We start from the raw sequence: 16,708 nt of genomic DNA, 5'->3' as shown, positions 1-16,708 counted from the left end.
GGTCTTCCATTCATTTCACTCCCCAAAACAGCTACAACAGCTTGGATTGGGCCAAGCTAAAACCAGAAGCTATTTCTGTGTCTCCCACTAGGTGCAAAGGCACTTGAGAAATCCTTTGCTGCTTTCCCAGATACACTAGCAGGGAGCTGGATTGAAACTGGAGCCAACTGGGACTGCCTATGTCAGCTTGCAGGTGGCAGCGTATCTTGCTAGGCTATGCTGCCAGACCCACCATCTACTTTTTGAATATATTTAAAATCTCCTCAATAAAGCCAAGATTTTTGTTATCAATTTTTTATATTTTTTAAAATTCCTTTTGGTGGGAATAGGGGACAAAAGTTACTGAGAGACTCACTGTTATTACAAAAGTAAAACAAGCTAAAGGGCTGGCACATTTAAATGCCCCTGGTGCCACAGCAACCTCTACTTCCCATCAGACTGCCACTTCCAGTCCCGCTGGTTCTGCTGCTAAGCAAGCAGATGATGCCCCAAGTACCTGAATCTCTGCCATCCACATGGAACATATAGAGGGAGTCCAGGCTCTGGCTTCAGCATGGCCCAGCCCCAGCCATTACAGCCCTTTTGGAAGTGACCCAACAGAGACAAAGATGGGTAGTCAGACACTTGGGGAAGGCACCTTATCCCATAGTTTGAATGCCTGTGGTGAGTGTGAAACCTGACTCTGGTTCTAGCTCCTGATTTCTGCTTCCTGCTAACATAGATCCTGGGAGGCAGCAGTGGTAACTCAATTGACTCGGCTTCTGTCACCCAGATCAGAGATCTAGATTGAGTTTCCACAACCTGCTTTTGGCCTGGACCAGTTCCGGCTGCTATAACCATTTAGAGAATGAACAAGTAGATGGGAGCTTGCTATGCTCTCTTACCTCTTTCCATCTCAAATATTTTTTTCCAATAGGAATGCTAAATATGAGCTTTGTAAGAAGTGGTTGTTCTAGACCTATACAAAGTCTTGGTTGCAAATAGCCTTTTAAATATCACACAAAAAACCTTTCAAATAGTCCATGCAAAATGCCTATTACCAAGGCCAGCATAATGGTGCAGGAGACCAGTCCTCCACGTATGGTGCCGGTATTCCATATAGACACTGGTTCTAGTCCCAGCCACTTCACTTCCGATCTAGCTCCCTGCTTATGGGCTGGGAAGATGGCAGAGGATGGCGCAAATCCTTGGGCCCCTGTACCCACATGGGAGTCCCAGGAGAAGCTCCTGGTTCCTAGCCAATTTGGGCACTGTGACTATTTGGGTAGTGAATCAGCAGATGGAAGATCTTCCTGGATTTCTTTAAAATGCATATTGTAATTATATTTTGCTATTAACTTTCTGAAGCCACCTTGTACTGACAGACACAAAGCTAATGTTACTCAACAAACTTTTTTGTTTTTACCAATTTACATTGGTTACACAGATTTACAAGGTTTAAAATATAGATACAAGTAATAATGAAAGGCATTGTGGAGCTGTGCTTAAGGACAAAAGTTGTTTTTTATTTCCCCCTATTAAGATTTATTCACTTACATACTTTGAGTGCCACAGAGACAGATACACACATACATACACACACACACACCCGAGCTTCTCCATCTGCTCCTTCACTCCCCAAACAGCCAAAAAAGGCCAGGGTTAAGCCAGGAACTCCATCCTGGTCCCCCACATAATTAGCAGGGGTCCAGTTATGGAATGTAGACTGCACGTAGATGCACAATTAGGAGTTTTGAGCATCACAAGGGAAGATTCATTCCCTTGCACCACGTGCTGGTCGACGGCAAAGGTTTCAGGCAAAATCTAAGGCTGTATCTCAGCAGCTCCACTGACTGCTATGGCCTGGGGCAACTTATGCAGTCTCTTTAAACTTCATTTTATTAATCTATAAAATGAGTTCCACAAAACTTCATCACTACTTTTTCTATATGCCTTTTTTTCTAAATTATTTTGTTTTTGTTTTTTAAGATTTACTTATTTTTATTGGAAAGGAAGATATACAGAGAGGAGGAGAGACAGAGAGGAAGATCTTCCGTCCAATGGCTCACTACCCAAGCAGCCACAACAGCCATAGCTGAGCCGATCTGAAGCCAGGAGCCAGGAGCTTCTTGTGGGTCTCCCACGCAGGTGCAGGGTCCCAAAGCTTTGGGCTGTCCTCGACTGCTTTCCCAGGCCACAGGCAGGAAGCTGGATAGGAAGCGGGGCCGCTGGGATTATAACTGGCGCCCATATGGGATCCTGGCGTGTTCAAGGTGAGGACTTTAGCCGCTACGTTCTTGCGCCAGGCCCTATTTTCTGTTTTATACTTTTATAGGTACATGGCTTCTCCCCCTTCTCCACTGTGTTTTACAATAACATAGTCCTTCAACGTAGTCTCAACTCCAGCGTTCTGCTCTTGATGTATGTCTGGTAGGGACTCTAGTATTTGGTCGTCCAGGTATACTTAAGTTTTATTTAGAGTCTATTTTTATTCAGGAGTAGAGATGTACTGCTTCTTTTAAGGATATATCCTAACAGAGTACTTAGTACAATACCTGGTAGGTACATAACAAGAACTCAACAAACAGCAGCAATTAGGAATCACAAGATTCTCAACTTCAAAAAGATGGGACTCTGACCACACCATGAAAACATTTTAAAAATTAGAAACAAAAACAATGCAGATTACCACAGATCTCAAATTTTGTTGAAGATCATTACTATTCTATATTTACAAAATTAAAGCCCCTTAAGCTTCAAGTCATTGAAACCCCTAGATCAAGTAAATTAAGATACTTCCAGCTCTAAGGAGCTACATCCAAACAATCATATTTCCCCAAAACTATTCCAGTCGTACCATTCCTCAAAATCAACAATTAAAACGACTCTTACTTCAACTGAGCCGCTTCTTCTTCCTGCTGGCGTTTAGCCTGCTCTTCTTGCTTTTTCCTCTCTTCCTCTTCATGCTTCTTTTTTTCTTCTTCCTCTGCCTTCACCTTGTCTTCTTCCTTCTTCTTGCGCTCCTTGTCTTCCTTTTTCCTCTTATCTTCTTCCAGTTTCTTCTTCTTGTCTTCAGGGACCTTACTGAGCTCCTTCTTGGCAGTGACCTTGAGATCGTCTTTAGGCTTGTCCTTGCTGCTCACGGGCCGCCTTTCACTACAGTCTTTCTCTTTGTTGTTTAGTAAAGATTCTTTTTCTTCCATACTTGCTGGCTTTTTACGCTCAGCTGGCATTATGTGACCCAGGACAATCTGTAAGAGTAAGAGAATGTCATTACTGAAGATACAGTGATTTTTTCTTGATGTGATATTACTTTTTAAGCAAAACATTAATTCAATTTGTGAATTTTGAGATATTAAATATGTGTGAACACTTACTTCCATAAGAGAATAATTTTAGTAATATTCCACATTTCATCACTTGGTTGTGATGTGTTTGCTGCTTTTTTTTTTTTCTTTACATTTTACTAAAGAAAAACTCAAGCATAAAAGTAGACAATTCAATATAAGGAAGGTTCACATACTCATCTAGATTAAACTTTCATTTAATTGTAAACACTTGCATTTTAAGTTTACCATTTTACAACCATTAGGAGACCCTGGCTCACTATTTCCTACAAATTTGACCGAAGTACTAACTCCAGAAAAAAACAAAAAAAAAATTTTTTTTACATCCTATAAAACAGACATCCTCCCAAAAAAGATCAAAGAATAGAAAACTTACAAACTTAACTTTATCATTCTAACCCTATCACCAAGTTTTCTAATAAAAACATCTGATGATTACCTCAGATTGGCTGTTTAAATTCTTCATTAGCATTAGTCAAAATTAATAAACACAATGGTTAACTAGAAAATCTGTAAATTCTGACTCTTAAATGCACCACAGTAGCCACGAGCCCAGCACTACTGACGCTGTGGGCAAAATAACTGTGGAATTAGGAGCTAACCTGTGTACTGCATGAGGTTTAATGGCATCCTTGCTTTGCATTCAACATACACAAGTAGTATCTTCCCTATTTTAAAATCCAAATATAACTTCAGACTAAGCCAAATGCCTCTTGGGTCAGAATTATCACTGGCTGAAAACCATTCCACAAGTCATAAGTAATTTCTTAAACATAATTTGAGTACAATTTGATATTCCATTTTTCATTAACTATTCATATTTTAAGCACCCAACCCCACTCTGACTGGTGGCTACTGTACAGAGCAGTGAAGATACACAAGACTTACACCATCAGAGAAAGTTCTATGGGACAAGTCTATCGTATAAGTTCTACATAGTTAACTGGAAATAACTGCCTGAAGGAAAAAACAAACCTGTATCTTGTGGCAAAATTAGAATTGTTCTTCTCTAAAAACATTTCTCTACACAGAACTAGTTTTCAAATTTAAGTCCTTTAATGGTTAGTACACAATGTTTCAACTCCTAAACTATCTGAAAATTACATACCAGGAAATTTAAAGTCTATTTAAGTATAAAATTACTTGAGACTTCCAAAGTTTTTTTGAAAAATGTTAAAAGATACACATAGTATTTGTGATACCATAAAAAATGGGTTTTAAATCACAGTAGTAAAAACAAGGTTAACAAGCTAGCACTATGGTACAGCAAGTTAAGCTGACGCCTGCAACAGGCATTCCACATGGGTACCAGTTCACATCCTGGCTGCTTCACTTCCAATCTAGCTCTTGCTCTCTCTGTCAATGGCCTGGGAAAGCAATGGGAGATGGCTTAAATGCCTAGCCCCTACATCCACACAGAAGACCTGGATGAAGCTACTGGCTTTGGCCTGGCCCATCCCTGGCTGTTGCAGCCACTAGTGAGTAAACAAGATGGAAGATCTATCTCTGTCACTCTCCCTGACTCAGTAACTCTTGCAAGTAAAAAACAAAACAAAACAAAACAACAACAACAACAAAAACATTAGATTAACAATCAAAACAATGTACAACACACATTTTACAAAGCACTTACTTAAACACAAATATATTACCAAAGAATGACAATGTAGGCCCATGGAAGCTTTGAAGGTAATTACGGGAGAGGCACAAGCAGCTGTTTGTACCTCCTCTCAGCTACCTCTTCCTTCTCCTTTTTTGTTTTACTCCTTTTTTCTCCTCCAATTCCAAGTTTTATGTATTCTTTTTGGACAATGACACCCAAAACCTAGTTAGCCCTACTAGTAAAACTCAGAAATAGGTTACTAATCCTTTCTAAGCAATCACTGTTAAAATACAAAAAGGTATATAACAAGTCTGCACCAACATTTATATTATCTGTAAATATAGTTACCAATTCTTGAGCATCATCTTCTAAATCTCCATCTTTAACATAAACACATCACTGCCCTAAGAATAAGCAAACTTTCCAACACAGTATAGCCATAAAAACCAGGTTTTTATTGCCAATTAATAGCTACCACTCCCTAGAATCATAACAATTTACCTACATTACCTAAATTAATACTAAAATCTTAATGAGGCTGGTATTATTTTCCTTATTTTACAAATGAGTAAACTGAGACTTAGCAGGTAACCTGATCAAGGCCCATCACAGAGCTGGAATCTGAACCCATTGTCCTAATCACAGTCAAGAACCTAAAGGACACCAAATTATTAGATGGAAGACTTGTTAACAAATACGTACTATGACAAATCACAGAATTATGAATCTAGAGAAAGGCCATTGATGCCAGCTACACAGCTTCCTCAATGTTTTAAATTTTGGCAGACTCTGGCTCACAGTACAAGGACAAGACAGTAACTAAAGTAACACAATTTTTAAAAAATAAATATTAGTATGTTGGAAGAATATTATTTGTATCTACTATTATGAAGTTAATCACACCTGACATTTCAAGGCTACAAGAAAATACAGTTCTCAGATGACTAAAAAAATGGTATCAGACTGTCTCACAGAAATAAAATTAAGGCCCGGCTCAGTGGCACAGCAAGTTAATTCTCCATCCTTGGCACAGACATCCCACGGTGTCCTAACTGCTCCACTGCCTGTCCAGTTCTCTACTTATGGTATGGGAAAGCAGTGGAGGATGGCCCGAGACCCGGATGAAGCTCCAGGTTCCTGGCTTCAGATTTGCTCAGTTCTGGCCATTGTGATCATTTGGGGAGTAAAACCAGCACATGGAAGACATTCTTGATCTCTACTTCTCTGTAAAATTTGCTTTTCAAATAAAAAAATCAATAAATCTTGGGCAGGCATAGTAGCCAAGTGGCAAAAATCCTCGGCTTTCATGCGCCGGGATCCCATAAGGGCACCAATTCATGCCCTGGCAGCCCCACTTCCCATCCAGCTCCCTGCTTGTAGCCTGAGAAAACAGTTAAGAACAGCCTAATGTCTTGGGGCCCTGCACCCGCATGGGAGACCTGGAGGAGGCTCCTCGCTCCTGGCTTCAGATCGGCGCAGCTGTGGTCATTGTGGCCGTTTGGGGAGTGAATCATCGAATGGAAAATCATCCTCTCTGTATCTCCTCCTCTGTGTAAATCTGACTTTCCAATAAGAATAAATAAATCTACCACATCACATAAGCCAGCATACATTAGCAATAAATGCTATTCTGCAGCACGATAAAACAGATTCTCCACTGAGTGCTACAGTGTGGCTGGCTAAGCATCTACAAGGACTGCTCACATCAATTTTGGAGTGCCAGGTTCAAGCCCCAGCTGTTCCACTTTTGATTCAGTTCTGTTGGGGTCCGTGCAGTGGATGTGGGGGACAGGAAGGTGTGAAGAGTATTGTTCCACTGCAGGCAGGGCCCGGTGGATGTCTACAACCACTTGAATGCAGCTCCACCTTCCTTTGCATGGACACCAGGACAACCTGCAGAAGAATTCTGATCCATTCAGGCATTGTTTGCTACTGTTGAATTGGCTCTTTTACTCAATATGAGCATGGAAGGCAGCCAAGACATCACCTGCTGCCACTCAGGATGCGCATTAGTAGCAGGCTGGCTGGGAAAGCAAAGCAGCCAGGCCTCCCCTGGACAGGGGTGAGCAGACTCTGTGCCACATGCCCGCCAGAGTCCCAGCAGATTCTTAAAGTCACTTCATCATACTATTGCAAACACATATATATACTTGCAACAACAACAAACTCTAACAGTTTACACAGAGGCAGCATTCAACTGGGAAAAATATAGCATGTCTTCAAAGTCAATCTGCATTCCAACTCTGCAACCTGCCAGTTACCCACACTGGGTAACTTAGCTTCTCTGAGTCTACTGACTGGACAAAACAGGTATACTGCTACCTCTCTCACAGAATTCCCCACCTGCTGATACAGTAGCTAGCTCCAGGGAGGCACTCAATAAATACTGGTTCTCTTTCACACAAAACACCAACAAGTTTACCCGATGAGAGACTGTTAAAGCCAGGACCACTGGGTTCCACCTACCCCACCCTCTATTTTTACCTTGACTTTAGCAGCATCGTTTTCTGCCCAAAATTACACGACCAGCTGCACAATTCACTGCCCAGTGCTCTTTTCCACTACATATTCTGGCCGTATGATTTAGGAAGGCAACCAAAACATGACGGATGACATGATTCAGATCTGTATCACGTTACTTTAAGTAAACTGTTCGTTATGTTTCATAAAGAACTAAAATCCTAATCCAAGCCTTAAAAGACGACCAAGTATTCCATCTAAACCAAATGCTTCCCGGTTTTTCAAGTAAAAAAATTACCTCAAAATGGTCAAGTTTAGTGCTTTTAATCGGAGTATTTGCTCTTCCAAAGTATCTGAGTACAATCACATTGTGATGGCCCCCGATTAGGAAACTACATCTTAAGAATCACCTTCTAGTTCCCAAAATAGTGTCCTGGCACTCGCACTGTCTACCTGGTTTTTCCTAAATATACTCCAAACTTTCAAAAGCAAGTAAAATGCCTTTACTAGTGAAGGGGATACTAACAGAGTGTCGGGGGAGACAGCCTGGGGAAAGTGTTTCTCTTTCAGACACTCCTTTGCCAAGTACCATATGGACTGTGTGTGAAATCACAATAAGAGACTGCCCTTAAAATACTCCCTTTACTCAGAACGTTCTCCTGTTCGCGTCTCCAGTTCTCTGACTTTATAAAAGAAATGTCCTTGCTATGAAGGGCTCATTCACAGTTTTGTGAAATCGCACCAGAGTTCAAATGTGGCTTTCTTGACAACTGGTACGATTTTTATGACTAAAAACAAAACAAAACAAAAAAAGCCGCTGATATATGAGAAGTCAGCGAGAGGTTCCCTCGGGTATAACTCCCGCGGAGAGCACAGACCAGTGTGGCCCTCCCAGTCCGTCAGCGGGCTCTGCCCGGCCGAGCTGAGGACCCTACATCGCGGGATCGCCTCCCGGGTTCCACCAGCACTAAGCACGAAGTTCCTCGGAGCCTCGGGGGTGAGGGCGAAGTGAGGCAGCCTACCTGCCCGAGCGACCGAAAGCAAGAAGAGCCATAGCGCCAAGCCCGCCGTCCCCCGACCCCCCGGCCCCCCAGCTGGGGTCCCCTTCTCCGAGCGCCCCGCTGACGGCTCTCCCACTCCACATCCTCCCACACTCTCCCCGGGCGCCCCCACTCCCTCGCCCGCGCCGCAGCTCCCCGCTCCCCGAGAGCTCCCCCTTCCAGCCTGCCCGCCGCCCTCCCTTCACCTCAACTCCACGCCCCCAAACACCTTTTCGCCCCCGGCCTCGGCTGGCTCCCCGCCTCCAGCGCCGAGGCCCGGCCCAGGCATACGGGGCAGACGCCTCCTTCCACCGCTTCCTCCTGCCTGCCGCGGCCGAGGGCTTCCCGCGTTGAGAAGGAAGCCTCCGCGAGCGAGGACTGAGGCAGACGAAGCCGGGACCCATGGGCTCCCTCCGCTGCTCGCCGCCCCCGGAGAGCTGGCGGTCCCAGTCGCCTCCTGGGTTCCCCCGGAGGGAGAAGGAGTCCAGGCCGGTGCCCGTCCCCCAGCCCCGCTCGCCGCCAGCCCCGCTTCCTCCCGGTCGTTGGCGCGGAGGGGAAGGAGGCTCCCCGGGACTCACCTCGAGCCTGTCGTCAACATGAGCCCCGGGTTTCCCAGCACCAACTCCAGCGCTCGGGCTCTCCCCTCCCCTCCCCCCACCGCGCTCGCAGCCGAGGGCCCGCCTTCCCTCAGCTCCCCCTCCTCCCTCCGCCCGCCCGCTCTCCCGCCCGCCACTCACCAGCGCGGCCGGGCGGAGAGTGGGGGCGGGGCGGAGCGCGGCGGAGAGGAAGGAGCTGTCCGCGAGACTGCCGGATGGGAAACGCTCCGGGCCGGACGCGTCCAGGCCCCCAGCTCGGCTCTGAGGTGGAAAGTCTCGAGCACAGGCTCGTATCGATGTCACACACCGGATGGCTTGTTCCCATTCCTCAGTGGAAGAGAGAAGCGAATTTTTCCAGACAGGCAATTCTCTGGACACCGAAGACCAGAATCTCTAGCCAGGACCCCAGGAGAGGGGAGGAGTGTTTCAAGGACCTGAGGTAGGAAGTGGATGGGTCGCCAGGAAAGGGAAAGCGCCTGAATTGCAGGTGCGCAGGCGCACGCCTTTCGCGGAGGGGGGCGCGGGGCCGCGAGCAGGGGGCGGGGCGGAGCGCTCCGGAGGCGCGGACTGGCGGTGGAATAGTAGAATTACGGAGCGCCGTGAAGGACAAACTTGGCCACGTGAGTCTCTTGAGTTTCCTGGTGGGAACGTCAGGAAAAGGTCGACGAAGAGAAAGTTTGGACTAATTCCGAAAGATTGAAGATTTAGGGAGCTGGAAACTGAGGAAACGAAAGAATATGGTTGTGAGAAAGGTTAAAAAGTGGTGAGGAATGGCAACTAGACTTTTAGGAGTGCCCTAAAATACAGCCAAGGTCCCGTAAGGGGGGATTTCCAGAAACAGTTGAAGGAGTTCGACATAAAAACGTCCCGAGAGAGGGAGCACCAAGGCTTGTTCGCGCAAGGTTCTTACAAAGTGCCGGTTCTCGCCCAGAGATCTGAAGGACTGACTTTTCCTGTGTGAAATTAACTTGACGGGCAGGTCGGTTTCTTCCGCTGGCGGAACGCGAGCGACGTTTACAAACAGGCGCGGCTCCTCCCTCCATGATTTCCTCAGAATGGCTGAGGTCTGTGGAATGGTCCCGGGGTGGGCACTGGGCGGCCGCCGGAGGAACACGGAGGAGTCGAACCTGCCTCGCTCCGGCTGCACCTGCGAGATGCGTGAGGCGGATCTAGACTGCCTTTGGTCCAGCCGAGACCCATGTACCTGAATTCCTGCTTTGTTTCCTACCGGTTCCCAAACTGAGTTTGGCACTTTTATATTAAGGGATGGGGGATTCCTTTTGAAAACGGTGCCCACTGTCAACGACAGGGTAGTAAAAGGAAGGTGACCCCTGTCATTCTGTGTGCCCTGGCTCAACAGCTAGAGACCTAATGCAGCGACCCGCGCTGGCGGTAGCCACGGCAACTCTGTTCCATCCACCCTCATGTTGTCCCACTGCTTTAAGAAGCTTTGCTTTTCCCTGCTCGTCCCAGACCAGGTCAAGCTTTGATTTTCAGCAGCTGATCACTTGTGAACCGTTGAAACACAAAGCTCAGAAGAGCGGGAGCGTACACTCTTAAGTGTCTAATATTTTATTGTTTTAGTTCTAAAAAAATTACAACCATACTTATCATTTTAGTTAAAAACAACAAAAAAATCACTTTAATAGTTGTAACTGTCAGCTGAAAATCCCCACTGATACCCCAGTGGGTATTTACCCCAGTAAATTACTCTAGATCAAACCCAGCAAGTTGTGTTATCAAGCATTCTACAGAAATCCATCTCCAGGAGCTCCAGGTGTCTCCACCATATCCACTATCCCACAGGCTTTCACAGAGACTGCAAGTCGCAGCCATTTTCTTTCAACCCCCCAAAAATGGTGCTATTCCCCATCCATTGCTCTCTGATGCCAGGTTGTTGTAGTGTCCAACCAGAACAATGCATTGTTGTGAAATGTCACCACTTGAAAGTGTATTCACATTGTTTAGTTACTTCATTGTTTGAGAAAATTCTCAAGAAATACCCTTTGTGTTTCTGCTTACTCCGATGGACAGATTGACACTATAGATAGAGATGTAAATGATCCCTTTTTTTTTTAAGATTTATTTTTATTGCAAAGTCAGATATACAGAGAGGAGAGACAGAGAGGAAGATCTTCCGTCCAATGATTCACTCCCCAAGTGATTGCAATGGCCAGAGCTGCGCCAATCCGAAGCCAGGAGCCAGGAACCTCTTCCAGGTCTCCCACGCGGGTGTAGGACCCCAAAGTTTTGGGCCGTCCTCGACTGCTTTCCCAGGCCACAAACAGGGAGTTGGATGGGAAGTAGAGCTGCCAGGATGAGAACTGGCGCCCATATGGGATCCCGGGGCGGTCAAGGTGAGGACTTTAGCTGCTAGGCCACGGTGTTGGGCCCCAGTGATCTCATTTTCTACTTAAAACCTGGCCATCCTGTGGTTGTTTCACAGAAGCAAGCAAAGGCAAGGGAAGGAGATGACAGTGACAGGGCAGAACAGACCCAAAGTTTGAGAAGAAAAGGGAACCAGCTCTAGTCACTACAGAATGCCCACTGACCTAAGCTGAAATGGTGGCTGCAGTTACTGGGTCAGTTCTGTCTCGTGCCCCATCTCTTACGCAAACCAGTAAATGCTACAACCTAGCCCAGCCATACCCACTAAATACTCAGCCCTCATGCACACTACCAGGAACTGCAGCCCAGTTGGAACAATCCTGAATAACTCCCACCAGGCCTGCTGCTAGCCCTGGTTCTTGTGCATGGCAGGTGTGCAGCAGACTAGTCCAGTCTGTCTCGTGTCCCACTCAGCTTTTGTATACACCAGTAGATTTTGGAGCCTAGCTTTGACTGACCAACTCCACTATCCAGCCCACACTTATGCTGGTAGGGGCTACCACCAGCCCAGCCAAGCCCACCCCTAGCCCTGGTTTTCATGCTGCAGCCCATCAGAGAAGTGCCCATAATTTCCCTACTAGGCCCGCTCCCAGCGCTGGATCTTGCACTTTCCAGGTGGTTCTGCAATGTAGCTTGACAGAAATCGCCCCCAGTCTAACACTTGCCAGGGATTCTGCAGCCGAGCCCAACCTGCCTGTACTTTACTCTGGCTCCTAAATGTACCAGTAGATCGTCGCTTAGCCCATCCTGACTATCCTGCTATCTCAATTCATATGCAGGCCAGTGGTGGTGTAGCTCTGCCCAGCCTGGTCTGCCCCTGGTCCCGGTTCTCACAGTCACCAGTGAGAGCTGTGGCCCAGCAGGGGAGTTCTTGCTGCCCCCTACTGGGCTGTCCACCCTCCCCAAATCTTAGCTGTGCTGGTAGGTGCTGCAGCCCAGCCTGGCATGGCCCACCTTATCTCATCAGCAGGAGCTACAACCCACCAGAGGAGTTCCCCAAGTTCTTCCACCAGGCTCACTCCCAAACCTAGATCTCACTGTCCCGGTGGGTGCTAGGCCCTTACGCAGCATAGTCTGTCCCTTAGTCTTGCCTTTGTGTGTGTTGGTAGATATTGTAGCCCTGTCTGTCTCACATCCAATTCTTGGGTGCATCTGTGGGTTCTGCAGCCTGAAACAGCCCAGCCTATTTCCAACCCCAGTACCTGTGAGTGTCAGTGGGTTCCACAGTCTTGCCTAGCTTGGTCTGTTACAACCTCCCAGATCTTGAGCTAACTAGTGGATATCACAGTCCACAGGGGTGAACCCACATCTCCACAGAATATGCCAACAGACCCAGTCCTCTCACATGCTGTTTAGTGTCATGGGACACTCACTGGTGGGTACTATGGTCTAGCCAGGTAGGTCCCCCAGCCCTAGCTGTTGTGTCACCAGTGGATGGTGGTCTCCAGTGGTCAATGCTAATTAGCCAATTCAGGTTTCCACATGGATGGATGCATCAGTCTGACCCAGAAAGTCTCTCTTGCTTCCCTCCTCCAAATGGCTCAGCCTCAGCCCCCTCACTCTACTCGCCAAGTAGAGTGACCTTGTTGGTGGAAGTTCCTCAGAAGTCATTCCTCACCTCTGATGTACTCCCTCAACAGTCCCCCCTCCCACACGTCCCATACCCCCTTCTCTGATCATTCAGTCCACAGGCCCTGCACCATGAGCACATGGGTTCCCCAGCCTGGTCTTCTGGCAGGGCGGTGTGCTGGCTTTGAGCCCTGTCCACCCACCTAGGAACTGAGATCAGTCCTCTGTGGCACATGCGCTGGCCTGGGACCCCCACCCCTCCATCCAGGCAGGATTCAAGCATGTTAAGGAGTCCACAAGCCTAGCATACCATGCTAGCATGCCAGCCTGGGGCCCTAGCACCTTCCCCCACTTGCCTGCCCAGGACCCAAACACGTGGGAAAGTTGCCAGGCCTGCTCCATGCCTCTGGCCCCCCTGCCCCACCCCCCGAGGTTGCCTAGGTGACTACAGGGCAGAAGGATGGCACCAAGGCATTGCTGCAGCAGAAGGATCCTATTTCTGTCTTTCACTGAAATCTGAGACCAGGTGGTGAGCTATGCATGTGGCAAGGAGGGGGCAGGAAGTGTGTTGCCCAAGAGAAGAGAATACAGAAGACTAAAGAATGGTGCAAGTGAGGGAGCTGCAGAGTAGGCACTGCCAGTGCCTGCCAGCGGAGCGCCAGTCTAAGTCTGAAGGAAAACCATCTGACCCGCACCTGACAGTTTCTCTGAAAGAAACAGGTAGTTGGGTTTAATCAGAGTTGAGGGTTTTTGTTGTTTTTTCCCCCATGAGAGTAATGATGGAGTAAGAGAACAACAAGGGTGTTGACAAGGGAGTCATGCAAATGGAGGGTCAGCTGGGTAAGGAGGGAAGTGAAGAGAGATGAGCAATATGGGAGGGTGTGGGTTGACTCCATGGAACTAACGTGACAAAGAAGATGGCAAGGCAGAATCCCTAAATGTTAGTGAACCAAGGGGCACAAATCAGGATACCAAGAGGGGACTGAAAAGCCACAGTGGTCAGGGGGTAGACAGAAGGCTCAGCTCGAAAGGGGCCAAGCATTTGGAGAGAAAACTAGTTGGGAAGCATGTTGGAAAAGCAAGCACACCCTACTCTAGAGTCAGACTGCATGATTTCAAATTCTGGTCCTCATATTTACAGGCTGCTTGAACCTGGGCTAATTACACAGTCCATGTAAATTACAGGTTTTTATTCTTAAAAATCATGATAAGAACTACTTTTGTTCATGAGTTGTGAAAATTAAATCAAATAATTTGAAGAAAATACTTAGTAGAGTGTCCATAATGTTTGCTCAGTGGGTGTTGGGTATTACTAAAACACTTTGGAAGCAGAACAATATCTGACTTGGATAAATACTCATTCACAGCCTCTCTGCACCTTTACACTGTTGATAAGCCACTAGTGCACTTGAAAAATGCTATTGGAACCACAAGGAATTTGTACCAAGACAATGAAATTGCAAATGACAGAAGCTTATAAATACAATTATGATTCCTAATGTGTGATTTCACTTCATTTTACCCAGTAGAATAGCCAATCTCTGAGATACTACTCATACTAAAATAAAATAAAATCAAATAAAATAAAATCTTACCATTTGTAACAAAATACTCCCAGCCAGAAACCCTTAACCTTAGTGAAATCAGCAGTTCCCAAAAGGACAGATAGCATATGTTCTCCCTGATCTAGGACGACTAATACAGGGAACACAATAAAGCTAATCTCTGTGAGATCAGCCTACTGGGAATTGACTGCCGGGTGTGACCAAAGTCTACTCACGAGTAACAGTAGCATGACCATTTTCATTTTAGCTCACCTTTATCATATTTTGTTTCTTTTTTTCTTCTTCCTCTACTTGCTATATTATGATACCTGTAAATACTGGAAAGTTAAATTAGTTACCGCAAAGTGAATGAATATGCTGTCTTACGTGCCCATCGCAATGGCTCAATGCCTAATCCTCACCTTGTAGGCTCTGGGATCATATATGGACACTGGTTCATGTCCTAGCTGTTTCACTTCCCATCCAGCTCCCTGCTTGTAGCCTGGGAAAGCAGTGGAGGATGGCCCAAAGCCTTGGGACCCTGCACTCAGTGAGAGACCTGGAAGAAGCTCGTGGCTCCTGACTTCAGATTGACTCAGCTCTAGCTGTAGCTACTTGGGGGAGTGAACCATAGGGTGGAAAATATTTCTTTGTCTCTTCTCTCTGTAAATATGCATTTCCAATAAAAATTAATCTTTTTTAAAAAGATTATGCTATTGTAACAATTTGGGAAAAATAATAAAGTGGGAGAAGGAGTGAGAGTGGAACCCTATGCTTCTGTATCTGTATCATGAAGATGTGATGTCTAGGGCCAGGGTGGTGGCAAGCAGACCTTTAACACCAGCATCCCATATGGGTGCTGATTCCACCTACTCCCTTTCTGATCCGATTTCCTGCTTATGACCTGGGAAGGCATGACCCAAAGCCTTGGGTCCCTACACACATGTGGGGACACTCAGTGGAAGCTTCTGTGGCTCCTCAGTTCAGACTGGCTGAGTTAACAGCCATTGTGGCCTTTCAGGAAGTGAACCAGCAGGGGCCCGGCGGCATGGCCTAGTGGCTAAAGTCCTCGCCTTGAAAGCCCCGGGATCCCATATGGGCGCCGGTTCTAATCCCGGCAGCTCCACTTCCCATCCAGCTCCCTGCTTGTGGCCTGGGAAAGCAGTCGAGGACGGCCCAAAGCTTTCGGGACCCTGCACCCACGTGGGAGACCTGGAAGAGGTTCCTGGTCCCGGCATCAGATTGGCGCGTACTGGCCCGTTGCGGCTCACTTGGGGAGTGAAACATCGGATGGAAGAACTTCCTCTCTGTCTCTCCTCCTCTCTGTATATCCGGCTTTCCAGTAACAATAAAATCTTAAAAAAAAAAAAAAAAAAGGAAGTGAACCAGCAGATGGATGACCTCTCTCTGTCTCCTTTCTCTGTTAAATGTGCCTTTCAAATAAAAATAAATAAATCTTTAAAAAATGTGAAATTTACTCATTTTTAATTATCTTCTTAATATTGTTTACATAGTTGAGAGTGATGCATACCTATGTGGGACTGCAGTTAGGAAAGGGAGGGGCAAGTCAGGGAGGAAGGTGGGTGGGACAAATGTGCCAGGTTTGGTTTTGTTTTGTTTTCTCTTTTTCTTTTCTCCTTTGTCTGCAGGAGACGCAGGGGAAGAAGCTGTTCCTTGCTGTCAATCTACATCAGCACCCTGGGGTGGGGACAATCATTTGATGACACCCTAGAAACCCTGATGTGGGGAAGAGTGTTGTGAAGCTGTTACTTGAGTGGTTTTGATGGTTCTGAGACATCGTTGTACCAGGTTGAGAAAATCTTTCTAAGGCCTATTGGCTGACCAAGTCCACCCCAGTGTGCATCCATAGATAAACCGAGACACTTGTTGCCAAGTTTGGCCAGAAAAATTGTCGAGCCTGCTTTGCTTTCCATCCTCCGACAAGGCAGACAAGATGGTGCCTGCTGGCCTAGATGAGCTGGCTGTCATGTCCCCCATGTGCATCTGTGCAGGGCTGTCCATTGTGAGGCTTTAGCAACTGAGGTGGGCCAGTCGTGATACATGCACTCCAGGGTTGGACCACACATACTGTGATTTTTTTCCCTATGGCAGGGGTTTGTGCAGTAATACAGTGGAGGAAACTCTCAAGAAACCTTGCCTGAGATAACCTCAGACTTGATTC

The 16,708-nt window shown here is 46.6% G+C and overlaps 1 protein-coding gene across 3 annotated transcripts in view; it reads right to left on the bottom strand.

The window, feature by feature from the left end:
* The window catches only part of UPF2 (UPF2 regulator of nonsense mediated mRNA decay), a 103,539-nt gene extending 94,107 nt beyond the window's left edge, over positions 1–9,432 (bottom strand). Inside the window, exons 1-2 of one of the 3 annotated variants that reach the window (XM_058669476.1) lie at positions 9,167–9,432; positions 2,872–3,230 (exon numbers count right to left, since the gene is read on the bottom strand). In XM_058669476.1, the coding sequence (XP_058525459.1) occupies positions 2,872–3,212 (341 nt within the window). In that variant the 5' untranslated portion in view covers positions 3,213–3,230; positions 9,167–9,432. The other 2 variants (XM_058669475.1, XM_058669474.1) reach the window with 2 other exon arrangements.
* Positions 9,433–16,708: the final 7,276 nt, after the last annotated feature.

This window comes from Ochotona princeps, chromosome 10 (assembly GCF_030435755.1).
Source record: "Ochotona princeps isolate mOchPri1 chromosome 10, mOchPri1.hap1, whole genome shotgun sequence".
In the NCBI taxonomy this organism is placed as follows: domain Eukaryota; kingdom Metazoa; phylum Chordata; class Mammalia; order Lagomorpha; family Ochotonidae; genus Ochotona; species Ochotona princeps.
Note: the sequence above shows the minus strand (reverse complement) of the source record. Positions and strands in the feature narration are given on the sequence as shown.